This window comes from Jaculus jaculus, chromosome 1 (genome assembly GCF_020740685.1).
Source record: "Jaculus jaculus isolate mJacJac1 chromosome 1, mJacJac1.mat.Y.cur, whole genome shotgun sequence".
In the NCBI taxonomy this organism is placed as follows: domain Eukaryota; kingdom Metazoa; phylum Chordata; class Mammalia; order Rodentia; family Dipodidae; genus Jaculus; species Jaculus jaculus.
Genome location: NC_059102.1, coordinates 167,310,212 through 167,324,954, shown reverse-complemented (window position 1 = coordinate 167,324,954; position 14,743 = coordinate 167,310,212). Strand labels below are relative to the sequence as shown.

Here is a 14,743-nt window from a genome sequence, read left to right as displayed (position 1 = left end):
GGTCTCTCTTGAAGAGTCAGTGGGGGCAGGGAAGCAGGTTGTCCAACACTCCTAGCTTCCTTGAGGTGCTGCTCCAAACAGATCTGCCAAGAAAGCTCTTTGAGGTGTTACCCCCGCACCCCTACCCCGGTGTCTGTAATAACCAGGCAGCTTAAGTGAGTGCATACTATCCCTGGCCTTTCCCATCATCTCACTCAGCTGGGGGCTTGGAGTGGGCAGGAACCTAGAACTTCTGATCCACAGCCAGTGATAGCAAGGGCCTTGTTTTCTTTTGCTAAAGAGAGTACCACTGTGCCCAGCTCTAGGAACTTAGAAGTCAAGTGTCTGGATACTCCTTTGGGCATCTCCACTTCTCTCCAAGGCTCTTTCCAGTCCTACCCCGGCAGCTTTGTGTTGCCCTGGGCTCACAGAAGGCACCATTCTGCCCCCCACCTGCACGTGCGGGCATGTGTGTGTGTGTGTGTGTGTGTGTGTGTGTGTGTGTGTGTGTGTCCATGGTCCTAGGTGAATGGCAGAGTCTAACAGACATCTGACCTAAGACGGGGGACGGCCGGGCCCCGTGGCAGGGTGAGATCCTCAGGTACGAGAGTCTTACTCCTGGTGGGCTCTGGCATCAGGGCAGGAGGCAACACTGAGGGCTCAGGACAGACTTATTCCTAAGCACACCGAGGTGACATCTGGTGATACGGGGCCCTTAGGTTCCCAGTGGATGGCAGGGGTGGGTCATATGATTCCCCAAATGATAGCAGCGTAGGTATTAGAACTCCTTATAAGCCACAGAAAGTAACTTTGAAGAATATATTTTATTATATCACACTGTTTTAGTTTCTATTTCTCCTCCTTTTCCTCCTTCTCTTCCTCCTCTTTTTCTTTTCTTTTGAGATATTCTGTAGCCCAGGCTGGCCTCAAACTCACAGCCTCAGCCTCCCCAGTGCTGCAGTTAGAGGCGTGAGCCATCAAACCCAGCTGACTGATTTAAACAGAAAAAAAAAAAAATATCAGAAGGAGTTAGACCTTCACAGATCTTCAGGTGGCTCCCAGATTAAACCAGAGACCACCCCCCATGAGTCAGAGTCAGTATCATCTACGGTCCTTAGACCCTGCATGTGGCTCCCTTAAGGATCTTGCATGGTCTCTCCTCTCATTTCTGATTCAAAGTCTGCTATATTTATTGGAGGATGGCCCTCAGGTCTCCCAGGTCACATGCCTGTATTCAGTTTACAAGTGTGCTTGGAAATTGAGTTGGCAGGGTTTTCAGCTTTCTCTGGCAAGGTGAGGGTAGGCATGTTTTGTAAAGCCGGTGGGGTTCTCCCATATAAAAAGGGACAGGAGCCCCCAAAACTCCAAATGTCTAATGAGTATGAGATGTCATTGTAAAAAAGAAATGGTGCCTTCTGTGAGCCCAGGGCAACACAAAGCTGCTGGGGTAGGGACTGGAAAGAGCCTCAGAGACATGTGGAGATGCCCAGTGAGTCTCAAGACACTTGACTCTAGTCTAAGTTCCTAGACCTGGGGTGTAGTGCTGCGCAGCCTTGGGAAGCTGAGGCAGGGTGATTGTTTAAGCCCCAGTGTTTGAAAAGGAAAAAAACAAGACAGAACCTGTAGCTTGGCTAGCAGAGTGCTAACTGAACATGTATGAGGCCCTGGGCTCTATCCCCAGTGCCACACAAAACCGCATGTGGTGATGTTCACCTGTATGCCCAGCGCTTGGGAGGCAAAGGCAGGAAGAGCACCTGCCTGGAGTCAAGGGTGACCCGACCTCAGTGTCGAGGGTCACAGAATCAACTTTTTTTTCTTTCTTTCTGTTTTTTTTTTTTTTGTCTCACTCTAGTCCAGGCTGACCTGGAATTCACTATGTAGTCTCAGGGTGGCCTCAAACTCATGGCAATTCTCCTACCTCTGCCTCCAGAGTGCTGGAATTAAAGGCGTGCACCACCATGCCTGACTCAGAATCAACTTTGCATTTGCGTTCAAACTATCCAGCCCCTTCAGGCCACCAGCTTGTTCCCAGCCACACCCATGTCCATTTCGGAGGCGCAGAAATGTCTCCACCCTCTTCCTGGTAGGAAGTTCACCTCCACCTCTACTCTGAGGTTGCAGGAGGTCAGTTGTAATATTAGGCCATGCAATTGGTCCCCTTGCCCTGGGGCGCCCCACCTCACCCTCCACAATATAGCGGGGCTTTCTTTCACGCTACCCTTTCTCCCGCAACTGTGGGCTAATGGCTTTCTTTCTCTCCCACCTGCAGGTTAAGCCTGTATCTCCTTTTGGGTGGGATCTTGGCTTCTGTGATGACACACGCTGTCCCTCTCCAAGATTTATGGCATCAGCTATCGGCTCTTCAAGTTCAAAGGCAGGCTTTTGGACTTACAAAAAAAAAAATTCTCTTTCCAATCTCTGCTCTTGTAAGGCTATCTAGTCTCAGCTCTGAGTTTCAAAGCTTTGTTTGCAAGTCAGAGCCAAGGATTTACCTCTTTGTTCTGGTTCCCAGGAGAACAGGAGGAGGCCAGCTTAGCCAGTGAAGGGAGGGGAATGGATATAGGATAGTGTCTGTGAAGGAACGTGCAGCCACCTTGAATGCCTTGCTTGACTAGCCACCTGCATGGCCCATAGCTTCATGTAAAGCCTTCCAGGGCCGGGTGATTCTGCCCATCGTAGACCCGGCTAAGGGAGCGGGGTACTGGTCCAGGTATTTATATTTTAAGAAGTGCCCAACCCCCCTCCATCATCAATCAAGAGCTCTCTTTTCTTGTTCTTCCTTCTTTCTCCCTCTTCTGTCCTCCCTTCCTTCTCCCTCTGTCCTCCCTACTGAGGATCCTTTTTTATTTTGTTTTGTTTTTTCAAGGTTGTTTCACTCTAGCCCAGGCTAACCTGGAATTCACTATGGAGTCTCAGGGTGGCCTTGAACTCACGACGATCCTCCTACTTCTGCTGGGGTTAAAGGCGTGCGCCACCATGCCCAGTGAGGATCTTTATCCTTTCCTTTCCTTTCCTTTTTTCTTTTCTCTCCTCTCTTCTCCTCTCCTTCCTTCCTACCTTTTTCTCTTTCCCTCCCTCTTGACAACTGAGGATTAAACCCAGGGGGTTGCACATGTTAGGCAAGCACCCAAACACTGAGCTACACCCCAATCCCTGATGCAATCTTTCTAAAATTAATTCTTACATTACATGATGAGCCAATATCAACACTTTAAATAAGTCAGGATTACTATTACTTCTTTCCTGTGTGTGTGTTTGTGTCCTATTGCCACTGAAAACGAGTGCAAATGCTGGCACCACTTCTGCATCTGGCTTACCCACATCAGTGGCTTGGGAATTGAACCCAGGCAGGTAGGCTTTGCAGGCAAGTACCTTTAACTGCTGTGTCACCTTCTCAACCCCAGTGGTGGTTTGATTCAGGTGTCCCCCATAAACTTAGGTGTTCTGAATGCTAGGTTCCCAGCTGGTGTAGATTTGGGAATTAACGTCTCCTGGAGGCAGTGTATTGTTGGGAGCGGGCTTATGGGTGTTATAGCCAGTTTCCCCATGCTAGTGTTTGGCACACTCTCCTGTTGCTATTGTCCACCTGATGTTGGCCAGGAGGTGATGTCCACCCTCTGCTCATGCCATCGTTTTCCCTGACATCATGGAGCTTCTGCCTCGAGCCTATAAGCCAAAATAGATCTTTTTTTTTTTTTTCCCAAAAGCTGCTCTTGGTCAGGTGATTTCTGCCAGCAATTTGAAAATGACTGCAACAACTCCTAAATTTGCATTAAAAAAAGATTAATACTATTATTATTACTACTAATTTTTGAGGCAAGGCCTCACTTGAACCTAGCCTGACCTGAAACTCACTATGTAGCCCAGGCTGGCCTCAAACTCACAGGGATCCTCTTAACTCAGCCTTTTGAGTGCTGGGATTATAGGTGTGAGCCACCACACGCAGCTCATGAAGCTACAATTTATATTACTTATGGAGGGATTTTGTGACCCCCCCCCCCACCCTGCCTGTTTTTCCTGAGTCTTTGTTTTGAGCCAGAGTCTTATGTAGTCCATGTTGGTCTCAAACTTGATATGCAGCTGAGGATGACCTTGAACTTCTAATCCTCCTACCTTTACCTCCAGCATTCTAGGATATGTGCCTCCATATGTGACTTTACTGCTTTTTCAGTTTTGTGACCAGGGCAAGTGTCCCCCTCTCCTAGGCCCAGCTCAGATTCAATCTTCAGGCCTAAGAACTGATGTTCAGAGAGGGTAAGCAGCTGAGGAGGACAGACAGGTGACCCCAAGAGAGCCTGGAAGGAGCGACTCCCGGCCTACTGTACTTTTCAGCAACCTCCAACCCAATAACCAACTACAACAATAGGTCACCATGTCTTTTACCCACCTTGCAACGCAGACCCACAAGGATGTGCACGGTCTGCCCCGGCCCAGAGTCTCGGCCTTGGGCACCAGTCAGCCTCTCTCCTTCCTCACACTCCTTCGCCCTGTGCCACTCTAGCTCTGGGGGTGGGTGGTGGTTGGGAGAAGACTTGGTTTTCAACATGCCAGGCAGGTGGCTGTGAACTAGGGCACCACAGAACATGATCCCCAGCCCATGCCTGGGATCCAGTTGCTCGGGGTGGAGGAGCAAGTTGGCAGTGGTCACCCACCTTGGTGTTTTCAGCTGCCCAGTGAAGGACTTTGAGCTAATAGTAGGCTACAGACTACCTGGAACTTGCTATCACATGAGCCCGATCCCGGATCATGGGCATAGGTTGCCCTTGGACTTGGGGCCTATTTTTGTCCTCTTGAACCTGCTTTGGGGGTCTAAGGCTTGTCTTGTGGGTTTCAGAGCCCCCTATGCCTCCCCCACCCGAGTTAGTCAAACACACCGAGTCTTGGTTCCTGTGGTGGGAATGGGGAGTATCATATCTCTTGGCCACTGGTGTTCTCTCCAGCCACAACAAAGTCTCCAAGTAGGGCATTCCTGAAAATCATTTCTTCCAGTGAGCAGGATGGGGCAAGCATCTGGGCACCCCAGGTGGTTCCTCAGAGTCTTTCACCCAGGCAGAGAAAAGCCAGAGGCTGAGAAGCTTTGACTTTGCAGAAGCGCAGGTTTGCTTTGCATGGAAGCTTTGCTCTCAGCAGCTGTGTGACCTTGATCTAGCTGCCTGCCCTCTCTGTTTCCTCCTCTGTGGAGTGGGAGGGCGGTGGGGGATATAGTGCCTGCTTGGCAGAGCTGCAGTGAAGGGTAAATTAGACAAGCCGTAGGTGCTCAGTGAATGACAACGCTCACTTGTGTGGGAGAGAACCGAGGGGAACCTGACAGGCTCCTTCCCCCAGCTCATGCATGCCTTTCCTGCAGCTATAGCCAAGAGGAAGCTTATTCAAGTACGTGGCCTCTGCTCCAAGTCTTAGTGAGCTCACACCCAAAGTCAATACCAATACCTCCTCCTCATTTTCCCTCTCTGCCCCACCTGCGGCCACATCCCCCTGGTGGCTCTTTGGACCCCAGACCGCTAGGCTCCTAGCTTCTCTGCAAAGCTCAGGCCCACTCTTGCCTGACTGTTGTCCCCTCCTTCAGATACACCCCCTGTATACATCTTCATACCTCACCCTCACCTTCCCTTGTCTTGTCTTCTTACTATCCTTTTTTCCCCTGGAATATCCTATTTATTTATTTATTGGAAAGCGAGAGAGAAAGAGAGAGAGAGAGAGAGAGAGAGAATGGGCACTCCAGGATCTCCAGCCACTGCAAACAAATTCTGGATGCCTGCGCTACTTTGTGTAGCTGGCTTACATGGGTCCTGGGGAATCAAACGTGGGTCTTTAGGCTAGATTCAGGCAAGCACCTTAACCGCTAATCCATCTCTCCAGCCCTCTTGCTATCCTTTGAAAGGAGCCTCTCTTGGTCGCTCAGTTGTCAGTGGCACTTCCTTTCCGCCTCCTCCTTGCTTCATTGCCTCCACAGTCTGGCACATGCATTTATTGACCATATCCACTGGCAGGAATATAGTTGAAAAGGAAGGGATTTTTGGCATGGGGGGCTCATTCAATTCCCAGTCCCTAGACCTAGACGCAGGTGCTTAGTGTTTGTTGAGTGCATGGCTGAATTACAGCGGGGGTGGGGGAAGTTCTGACCAGTGCAGGTAAAGGAAGCAGACCGTGGCATGAAGGACACCGCTGATTGTCTTTTTGGAGTGAAGGAATTAGACTGGATACCCCAGGATACCAAGAGCCCATGGGAATTGTACACGTCAGTGACCAAGTCCCTGCCTCAGCATGCTTTGTGGAGGCCAGAGTGCCTAGCTTCTTCCAGGCATTACCTGTGTCTTCCCGGGGGTGCCAGCCCCTCCCTGCGCTCGCGGCTCCTGGTTGGCTCTAATGAGCCCCGGCCATTGCTTCCTAAGCACCTCTGCGGCTGTGTTGTTCTGATATTCTGTTTCAAGTCTCAGCAGCCAGTGGTCCTGACTCACAATAAGAATGGTCACTTGGAGGGGGCCCGGGCAGGGTCACAGGAGTGGGGAGACAAAAGGAGACTTCTGTAGTACTTGTGCGGTTTCTTTCTTTTATTTAAAAGAAAACAGATTTAGAACAAATATGAGAAATGCGAATGCTGGAGTTCGGGCACCAGGGGTATTTACCACAGAGAGCTTTGTGCCTTTTCTGTGTTTCAAAAGACTTCTCTACAGGTTTTGGGGTGGGTAGGATCGTTCTAGCTGGTTGCTGGGAATGGAGAGGCCATTTGGGGGGCCTGGGGAGCTGCCTTTTGGATATTTCTGCACCGTGTGTGGGAAAGGGCATGGCTGGGTCTGAGCCTCCATCTGAGGCTCTCGGAGCCCTCCCTGCCTCTTGCTGGTCGGTATCCTGCCTCCCTGTGGAATGGGGAAAGGCTGAGAGGCCCCGTGCGGAGGGTGAAGCTAATTCATTAGTGATGCCTCAACAGGGACCAGGAGCCCGTAGTGCTAGAGTGACTCATGAGGATGATTGCCTCACTGCCAGCCTGCGTGGGCCCCAGAATGCCAGCACATTTTACCTTTACCCAGTGAGAAGGGCCTGGTGGGAGGTGAAGGTACAAGATCTACTGAGAACAAGAAAAAGACCCAGAGAAAGCAGAGGGTTGGCCTCCATACTCCTGGCCTCCCAGCAATGCCTGGCTGGCACTGGAGTAGATGGGCTCATGGGGTTGCTGGCTGTGCCCACAGAGCCTGGGAGGCCAGGATCCTTGGTGCTGGACTGCCAGGCCAAACATGTGAGGATGGGCTAGCTGAGCTCCTTCCTCCACAGAGAATGTCCCTTGGTAAAGTGGCTTGCTGAGTAGAAGGGTGGGGTTTGGGGGAAAGCCACCTGGCTGGCTGGGCTTGCCCCAGCTTCCTGCTATGTGAGTGCTCAGGTCCTCTGAGAAGTCCTCCCACCTAAGAAGGGAGAGGGCTGGCTTGGAGCGCAACATGGTCTGGGAGAGGAACTTGAAGCTGAGAAGCCTTGTGCACAGCCAGGTTCGGTGTCTTGTCTCTTTCTGGCCTTGGGTCCCTTATCTTGACTGGGCTACCCACTTCATCTTTAACTTTATTTATCACTTTTTATGTATACATGTGTGTGCAAGTTCATGCGGAAGTAGAGGACAACCTAGGGTGTTGTTCCTCAGGAGCACCATCCATTTTTTTTTTTTTTATTTTTGGTTTTCCAAAGTAGGATCTCACTCTAGCCCAGGCTAACTTGGAATTCACTATGTAGTCTCAGGGTGGCTTTGAACTCACAGTGATCCTCCTACCTCTGCCTTCCAAGTGCTGGGATTAAAGATGCGTGCCACCATGCCTGGCTCACTCAACTTTTTAAATGTAGGTTGTGGGGATTCAACTCAGGTCCTCATGCTTGCATAGCAAGCACTTTACCCACCAAGCCATCTCCTGGCCCCACTTTCATCTTGTCAGCTTCTCCTAGGCTAGAGGTTCCTGGCTTAGAGCAACCCTTACTCCTGTCCATGTACCAACACACCTGCTTACTCCAATAAGCTCCTTGCCCAGGGACCACTGCTATTGTTCTGCTCTTCCATTCCTTTATCCAGCGCGCGCGCGCGCGCACACACACACACACACACACACACACGGCAAAAGAAGGCAGAACAAGAAGGATGTGATGGAGCTGGAGAGATGGCTTACTGGTAAGGCATTTGCCTGCAAAGCCTAAGGACCCAGGTTTGATTCTCCAGTACCCACATAAACCAGATACACAAAGTGGCACATGCATCTGGAGTTTTTTGCAGTGGCTAGTGGCCCTGGTGTGCCCATTCTCTCACTCACTCTCTCTCTTTCTCTGTTTGCCTCTTTTTCTCTCTCTCAAATAAATAAACTTTTTAAGAGGATCTGATGAATATTTTAATTTCTAAAACTCAAGAATAGGCAAAATTGATTCTTTTAAAAATCTTTCATTTTATTTATTTAATTTAGGAGGGGGGAGAGAGAGAGAGAGAAGGAATGGGGATGCCAGGGCTTCTAGCCACTGCAAACAAATTTCAGATGCATGCACCACCTTGTGCATCTGGCTTTACGTGGGTACTAGAAAATCGAACCTGGGTCCTTTGGTTTTGCAGGCAAATGCCTCACCCACTAAGCCATCTCTCCACCCCCAAAATTGATTCTTGATGGTAGAGGTCATGATCAGAGTTGTCTGTGAAAGGTAGAAAAGGCTTGAGGGAACTTTTGAGTGGACATGTGGCATGGACATGCACATTTACAAAATATATCCAATTGTGTATTTAGTTATAAGCATTTCACTCTATGTAGTTTGCCTCCAATTTCTTTTTTTTTTCCTTTTAAAAAACTTTTTAAAATTTTTATTTATTTATTTGAGAGCTACAGACAGATAAAGGGGGGGGAGAGAGAGAGAGAGAATGGGCGTGCCAGGGCCTTCAGCCACTGCAAACAAACTCTAGACGCATGTGTCACCTTGTGCATCTGGCTTATGTGGGTACTGAGGAATTGAGCTTTGAACCGGGGTCCTTAGGCTTCACAGGCAAGCATTTAAACACTAAGCCATCTCTCCAGCCCTTCTTTTCCCTTTTTAGCTACTTAAAAAAATCTGGTATTGTGGAGCCAACCAAAGGGCCTTCCACATGCTAGGCAAGCATGCTACCACTGAGTCACATCTACACACACACACACACACACACACACACACATTATATATATGCAAATACATATGAAATGTTCTTATTTATTTGCAAGGAGAGAGAAAGGGGTACACTATTCTGCAAATGAACTCCAGATGTATGCATCACTCTATGCATCTAGCTTTATGTGGGTACTGGAAAATCAAACCTGGGCCTTTAAGGCTTTGCAAGTAAATACCGAAATCAGTGAGCCATCTCTTATTTATTATTATTTGAGATAGAGCTTCATGTAGCTTAGGCTGACCTTGAACTTGCTATGTTGTTCTCGCCAAGAATGCCAAGAACTTGCCAAAGATGACCTTGGACTCCAGAATTTCCTGCCTCCACCTCTTAAATACTGGAATTACAGAGATGCACTACCATGCCTGATTTTATATGTATATACATACATACATATATAATTTTTGTTGAGAAAGGTCTCACCATGTTGCCCAGGCTGGCTGACAACTGGGACTATAAACATCACTGTATCCCCTTCCATTGACACCCCCCTTTGAGACATGGTTATAATATGTTGCCCAGGCTAGCGTAACCTAGGTGACCTCAAACTTACAGCAATCCTCCTGCCTCATCTTCCCAAGTAAATGCTGGGATTAGTTATATATGGGATTCTAGACATAAGCCACCACACCTGCCCAGCTTTAAAAATTTTTTTTGAAATGGTTTCTCAGGATGGCTGACCAGCTAGGTCTATAGTACAGGCATGTGTGATTGTGCTTCGCTTCCATTAAATTAACACGTTGCTTCATCGGGGGTCTATGAGGTCTATCCATCGTGCCCACTGACGTGAATCACAGCAGCCGGCTCTCTGAGAAAGCAGGTGGAGGATGCATGAAGTTGAAGGCTGGGCATGAACTTGAAAAGGTTGCCTAATCTCTGTGGGCCCGCTTCCCTCCTCTTTCCTGTGGGGTTAATAACGCCTTCCTCTTAGTTTTTGCACTGTGAATAGGAGACTCTGTTGGAGAAGCATTTATTGCCAGGGATGGTGATCATGGCTTCCATTAGCTGGCAAGGTGTATGGTTAAGAACCCCAGCCCCTGAGTCACCCTGCCTGGTGTCACATCCCAGGCTGCTTCAGCACCTAGATGACCTTGGCCAAGTCAGCTAGTTAGCTCAACCAGCTGAAGTCAAACTTCTTTGAGCCTCAGTGTCTATTTCTATAAATTTGAGGTAATGGCTTTTAGTATATAGCGCTTTGGTTGCTTCGAAATAAATCGAAGTGCTCGTTTCTGCCTGGAGTTATGGGACGAGGACCTGGAGTGAGAGACAGGTCTGTTGGTGGGCAACAGTGTGAAGCCACAGAGCCAGGGTGGCTCTTGGTGGCGCTCAAAGGCGCTCACCTGTCCTAATCTTCTCGTCCATCACGACCACACACAGATCCGGAGCATTTTAGCAGGGGAGTGTGAGCGCCAGAGGGGCAGAGCCAAGTCCGGAATCCATCAAATCCTCAGAGACAGGAGGCCGGACCACAGCACTGCTTCGAGTTACGCTAGCCTGATGAAACCCCACTGGGAGGCGAGTCCCACGTCGCTAAACATGAATGACCCGCAGGGCCCGCCCCGCTCAGCCCCTCGTCCAGGGTCCCCGCACTGCTTCGTCTGGGCCGGGGGCGCACGCACGCTATGGCCCCGAACCGCCCGCTGCGGCTGGAGGTGCAGTCTGCTTCGGAAGTCGGGCGGGACCCCCGCCAGCGCCGGACGTACCGGGAGCCGACCTCCAGGCTCGCGAGTGGGCGCTGGGCCGGCAGGGGCGGGCCAGGGTGCCGGGACCCCGCCCCGGCCCGCCCTCCCTCCGCCTCATTGGCAGCCGCGCGCGCGTTGGGGGTTGCCAGGGCGACGGGTCGCTAGGCGGCGAGTCAGCGCGAACTCCAGCCAGTCGGCCTCCAGCGGAGGCACCTGGGGAGGCCGGAGGGCGGGCGGCCGAGCAAGGCTCGGGGCGGCGGGGCCCTTGTCGGGAGCCTCCTCCCGGCCCGGCACGGCCCCCCCTCCCGGCGCAGGGGCAGGCCGGGGCGGGGGGCCCCCCGAAACCGGAGCGGCCCGGGCTCCCGTCGGGGCGGCCGGGGCGGGGCGGGGCGATGCCGTGTGCTGGTGGCAGCGGCGGCCCCGGCTGGGGCCGGTGACCATGGGCATCGCGGAATCCACGCCGGACGAGCTGCCGTCGGACGCCGAGGAGCAGCTGCGCAGCGGCGAGCAGCAGCTGGAGCTGAGCGGGCGGCGGCTGCGCCGGCTCCCCAGCGCCGTGTGCGCCCTGAGCCGCCTGCAGAAACTGTACGTGAGCGGCACGGGGCTGCGCGAGCTGCCCGAGGAGATCGAGGAGCTGCGCGAGCTGCGCATCCTGGCGCTCGACTTCAACAAGCTCGAGCGCCTGCCCGACGGGCTGTGCCGCCTGCCCCGTCTCACGCGCCTCTACCTGGGCGGCAACCGGTTGCTGGCGCTGCCCGCCGACTTCGCGCAGCTGCAGAGCCTGCGCTGCCTCTGGATCGAGGGCAACTTCCTGCGGCGCTTCCCGCGGCCACTCCTGCGCCTGGTGGCGCTGCAATCGCTGCAGATGGGCGACAATCGGCTGCGCGCGCTGCCCGCCGAGCTGCCGCGCATGACGGGCTTGCGCGGCCTTTGGCTCTACGGCAACCGTTTCGAGGAGTTCCCGCCCGCGCTGCTGCGCATGGGTCGCCTGCACATCCTAGACCTGGACCGCAACCGCCTGGGCGGCTTTCCTGACCTGCACCCGCTGCGCGCGCTGCGCGTCTTCTCCTACGACCACAACCCGGTCACCGGACCCCCGCGCGTCGCCGACACCGTTTTCCTCGTGGGTGAGGGGGCGGTGGAGCGCATGGCTGAGCGCGATGAGCCCATACCGCGGCCGCCGCCCCGACGTCCAGCACGGGCCTTTGACGATGAGGAGGAGGAAGACCTGCTCATAGGAGGCACTGGCCCTAGGGCCCTGGGTCCCTCCGGGGGCAGCCACCGTGCCCTAGAAGCCGCACCAGGACTGGGCACTTGAGCTTCTGCCCTGGCTGTTGTGCTTTGGCCACTGTGGAAGAAAGGGCTGTGGGAGGCTGTGGCTGCCTGGATCAGTAGGCTGCTGGGCCCCTATTTGGGGTAGTGGAGGAGTAGCACTGGACAAGCTGCCAGGAACAGGCAAGGCCTGGGTCATCTTTAGACACACTTGGGTAGCAAGAAGAATCCCCAGGAAGACATCCCTGCAGTCTTCAGGCCAAGAAGTCCGGGTTTTGTCTAGTATGGGATAGAACCACTGCCCATACAACATAGGAGCCAGCTTCCTTCTGGAAGTCTTGTCATCACTGTCCGTAGAACTGCCCCACTCAGTGAATCTGAGTGTCCAGGGTGTCTACCGCCCTCCTCCCGGGGTTTGGTTCTCCTAGGTACCCTTTCTGGTACCAGAGCCACTACCTCTGAGGTGAACTGTGTAGGGTAAAACTCCCTTTTGGGAGGAGGGCCTGGCCCAGGGGCAGAACGCTGGGGACTCCTTCCAGGATGGAAATGAGGGAGACTGGGATCTAACACCCACCAGGCCAACTCTTCATATCCTCATCGCCAGGACCTCCAATGGAGTCCAGCAAGAAAGCCCTCAGTCCTCACTTTTCTTTCTGGTCTCTTCTCCCAGCATGGGTCTGGAATCATGCTGGGCCAAGAGAGATCTCCCTCTCTTCCCCTCCATCCTGCACTCCCAGCTGTCAAGTTTGAAAAGAAGCCACTGTGCCTCCAAGGTCTTCTGCCCCAAAGAGAGAGGGGCTTTGGGCTCTGGGCAGCTGCTCAGCGCCTCTCCTACTGCCTGTTCTCTCTCCATTCCCTTACATGGGCACAGCCAGGGTGGCTGGCATGGCATGGGGCATGGGACGGGCACTGTGTGCCTCTACTCCGTCACCAGGGACAGCCCCGAGGGGCTGAGGAGACAGGCTCTGCAATTCCCAGGGTCAGACCTTTCCCATCCAAGCAATAATGGGAAGAGGTGTCAGGGCTGAGGACACTCAGGGACACTGTCAGGGGCTGGAGCCCCACAAGGTAGTGTTTTATTTAGGAAGAAAAAAAAAAAAACCTGGCTGTTAACATAAATTATATTTCTTGGAGAAGGAATATGTGTTTCTCACATGTCTATTTATTGCTAAGTCCTGGGAGCACTGGGTCCCACTGCTGTGGGTGCACCAACCCTGCTTGTGAGCCCAGCTCCGTGTCAAGTTGATCCTGGCCAGCTGTTGTGACCTGCATGTCTAGGGAGCAAGTGTTCCTTGCAGACAGAAATGGCATTGGCCTCCCAAGCCTGCTCTCAGGGTGTCTTTGGGTGGTTTCTTCCTGTTCTTAGCTCACACCCTCTCTTGACTGTGCTGTAGCGTCTTGCAGGTCAGTTCTCAGGCCCCAGATTCTTAGATGATCTTGACTCTCCCACTAGCTGGGCTGCACCCCCTCCTGCTCATTATAGACCCGCTCCATTTCCTTCTTGCTTTCTCTTTCCCTCTTAGTCTCTTTTTGCTCAGTTTTGATGTGATTCCCCCTCCCCACCTTGTTGTTCAGGAGACAAAAGATTTAAAGAAAAGAACAAAATTATAAAACCTCAAGCCCAGAGGCCCATCTCCCATGAGAAGAGCTTGTAGGCCTCCATCACCATGGCAATGGGCTGATGTCATACGAGGCCAGAAAGTCAGGCTCAGCTCAGTAGCTGGGCGGGCACACTGGGCTGGGCCATGGGTAGGGAGGAGGATGGGCATAGGATCAGAGTGAAAGAAAAGATCATGGATAGACAGAAAGAAGGAATAGGTAGGGAGATTGGAGGCCGCCTCATTTCCAAGGAAGATGAGTCTGGGGCCCAGGTGTAGGTGTTGTTTGTACTGAGGTTTCATTTGGGGCCGGGATCTTCCTGAAGCTTGGGAACTTGGAGGTGGGAATTTGGAAGGTCGGGTGCTCACATGGGTTGGGTGGGACTTGCCACCCAAGGGACTGTCCTCTTGACCCAGAACTTGTGTTGGGTATTGGGGAAATTCCTTAGGCATGGACTCACCCTCTTAATTCTGCTGTCAACTTAGTGACCTTAAATCTTGGGCCCCTGGCCCTCTGTTTCTGCATCTGTGCATGCGAACTTGGATTTAAGTCTGAGGCTGCAGCTCAGTGCTCACACATCCTGGTGTTTCTGTGTCTCCATAGAGCTCAGGTTCCCTTCCATTTGCAGATCTGTTTCCCTGACCACCTCCTCTCTGCCATAGATCTGCAGATCTACAGACAGGCTCTATGATGCACCTCACCTGCCCTGGAATATCCCAGGGTTCTCAAGGCCTTCCTTTTTTGTGTTGTCAAGCTTGTTACTCTTACCTATGTCTTTAAAAAAATATTTTTATTTATTTGACAGAGAAAGAGGGAGAGAGAGAGGGAGAGAGAATGTGCATGCCAGGGTCTCCAGCAAATGAGCTCTAGATGGGGGGGAGGGAGAGAGAGAGAATGGGCGCACCAGGGCCTCCAGGCACTGCAGATGAACTCCAGAAGCATGTGCCACCTTGTGCATCTGGCTAACATGGGTCCCGGGGAATTGAGCCTTGAACCAGGGTCCTTAGGCTTCACAGGCAAGTATTTAACCGCTAAGCCATCTCTCCAGCCCACCTATGTC

General features: G+C 52.4%; 1 protein-coding gene across 1 annotated transcript; it reads left to right on the top strand.

Annotated features, from left to right (window-relative positions):
- Positions 1–11,251: 11,251 nt before the first annotated feature.
- On the top strand, positions 11,252–13,176 carry Lrrc10b (leucine rich repeat containing 10B). The gene has a single exon (XM_004667673.2). It carries the CDS (start codon positions 11,252–11,254, stop codon positions 12,128–12,130), a length of 879 nt encoding a protein of 292 aa, XP_004667730.1. The 3' UTR covers positions 12,131–13,176.
- Positions 13,177–14,743: the final 1,567 nt, after the last annotated feature.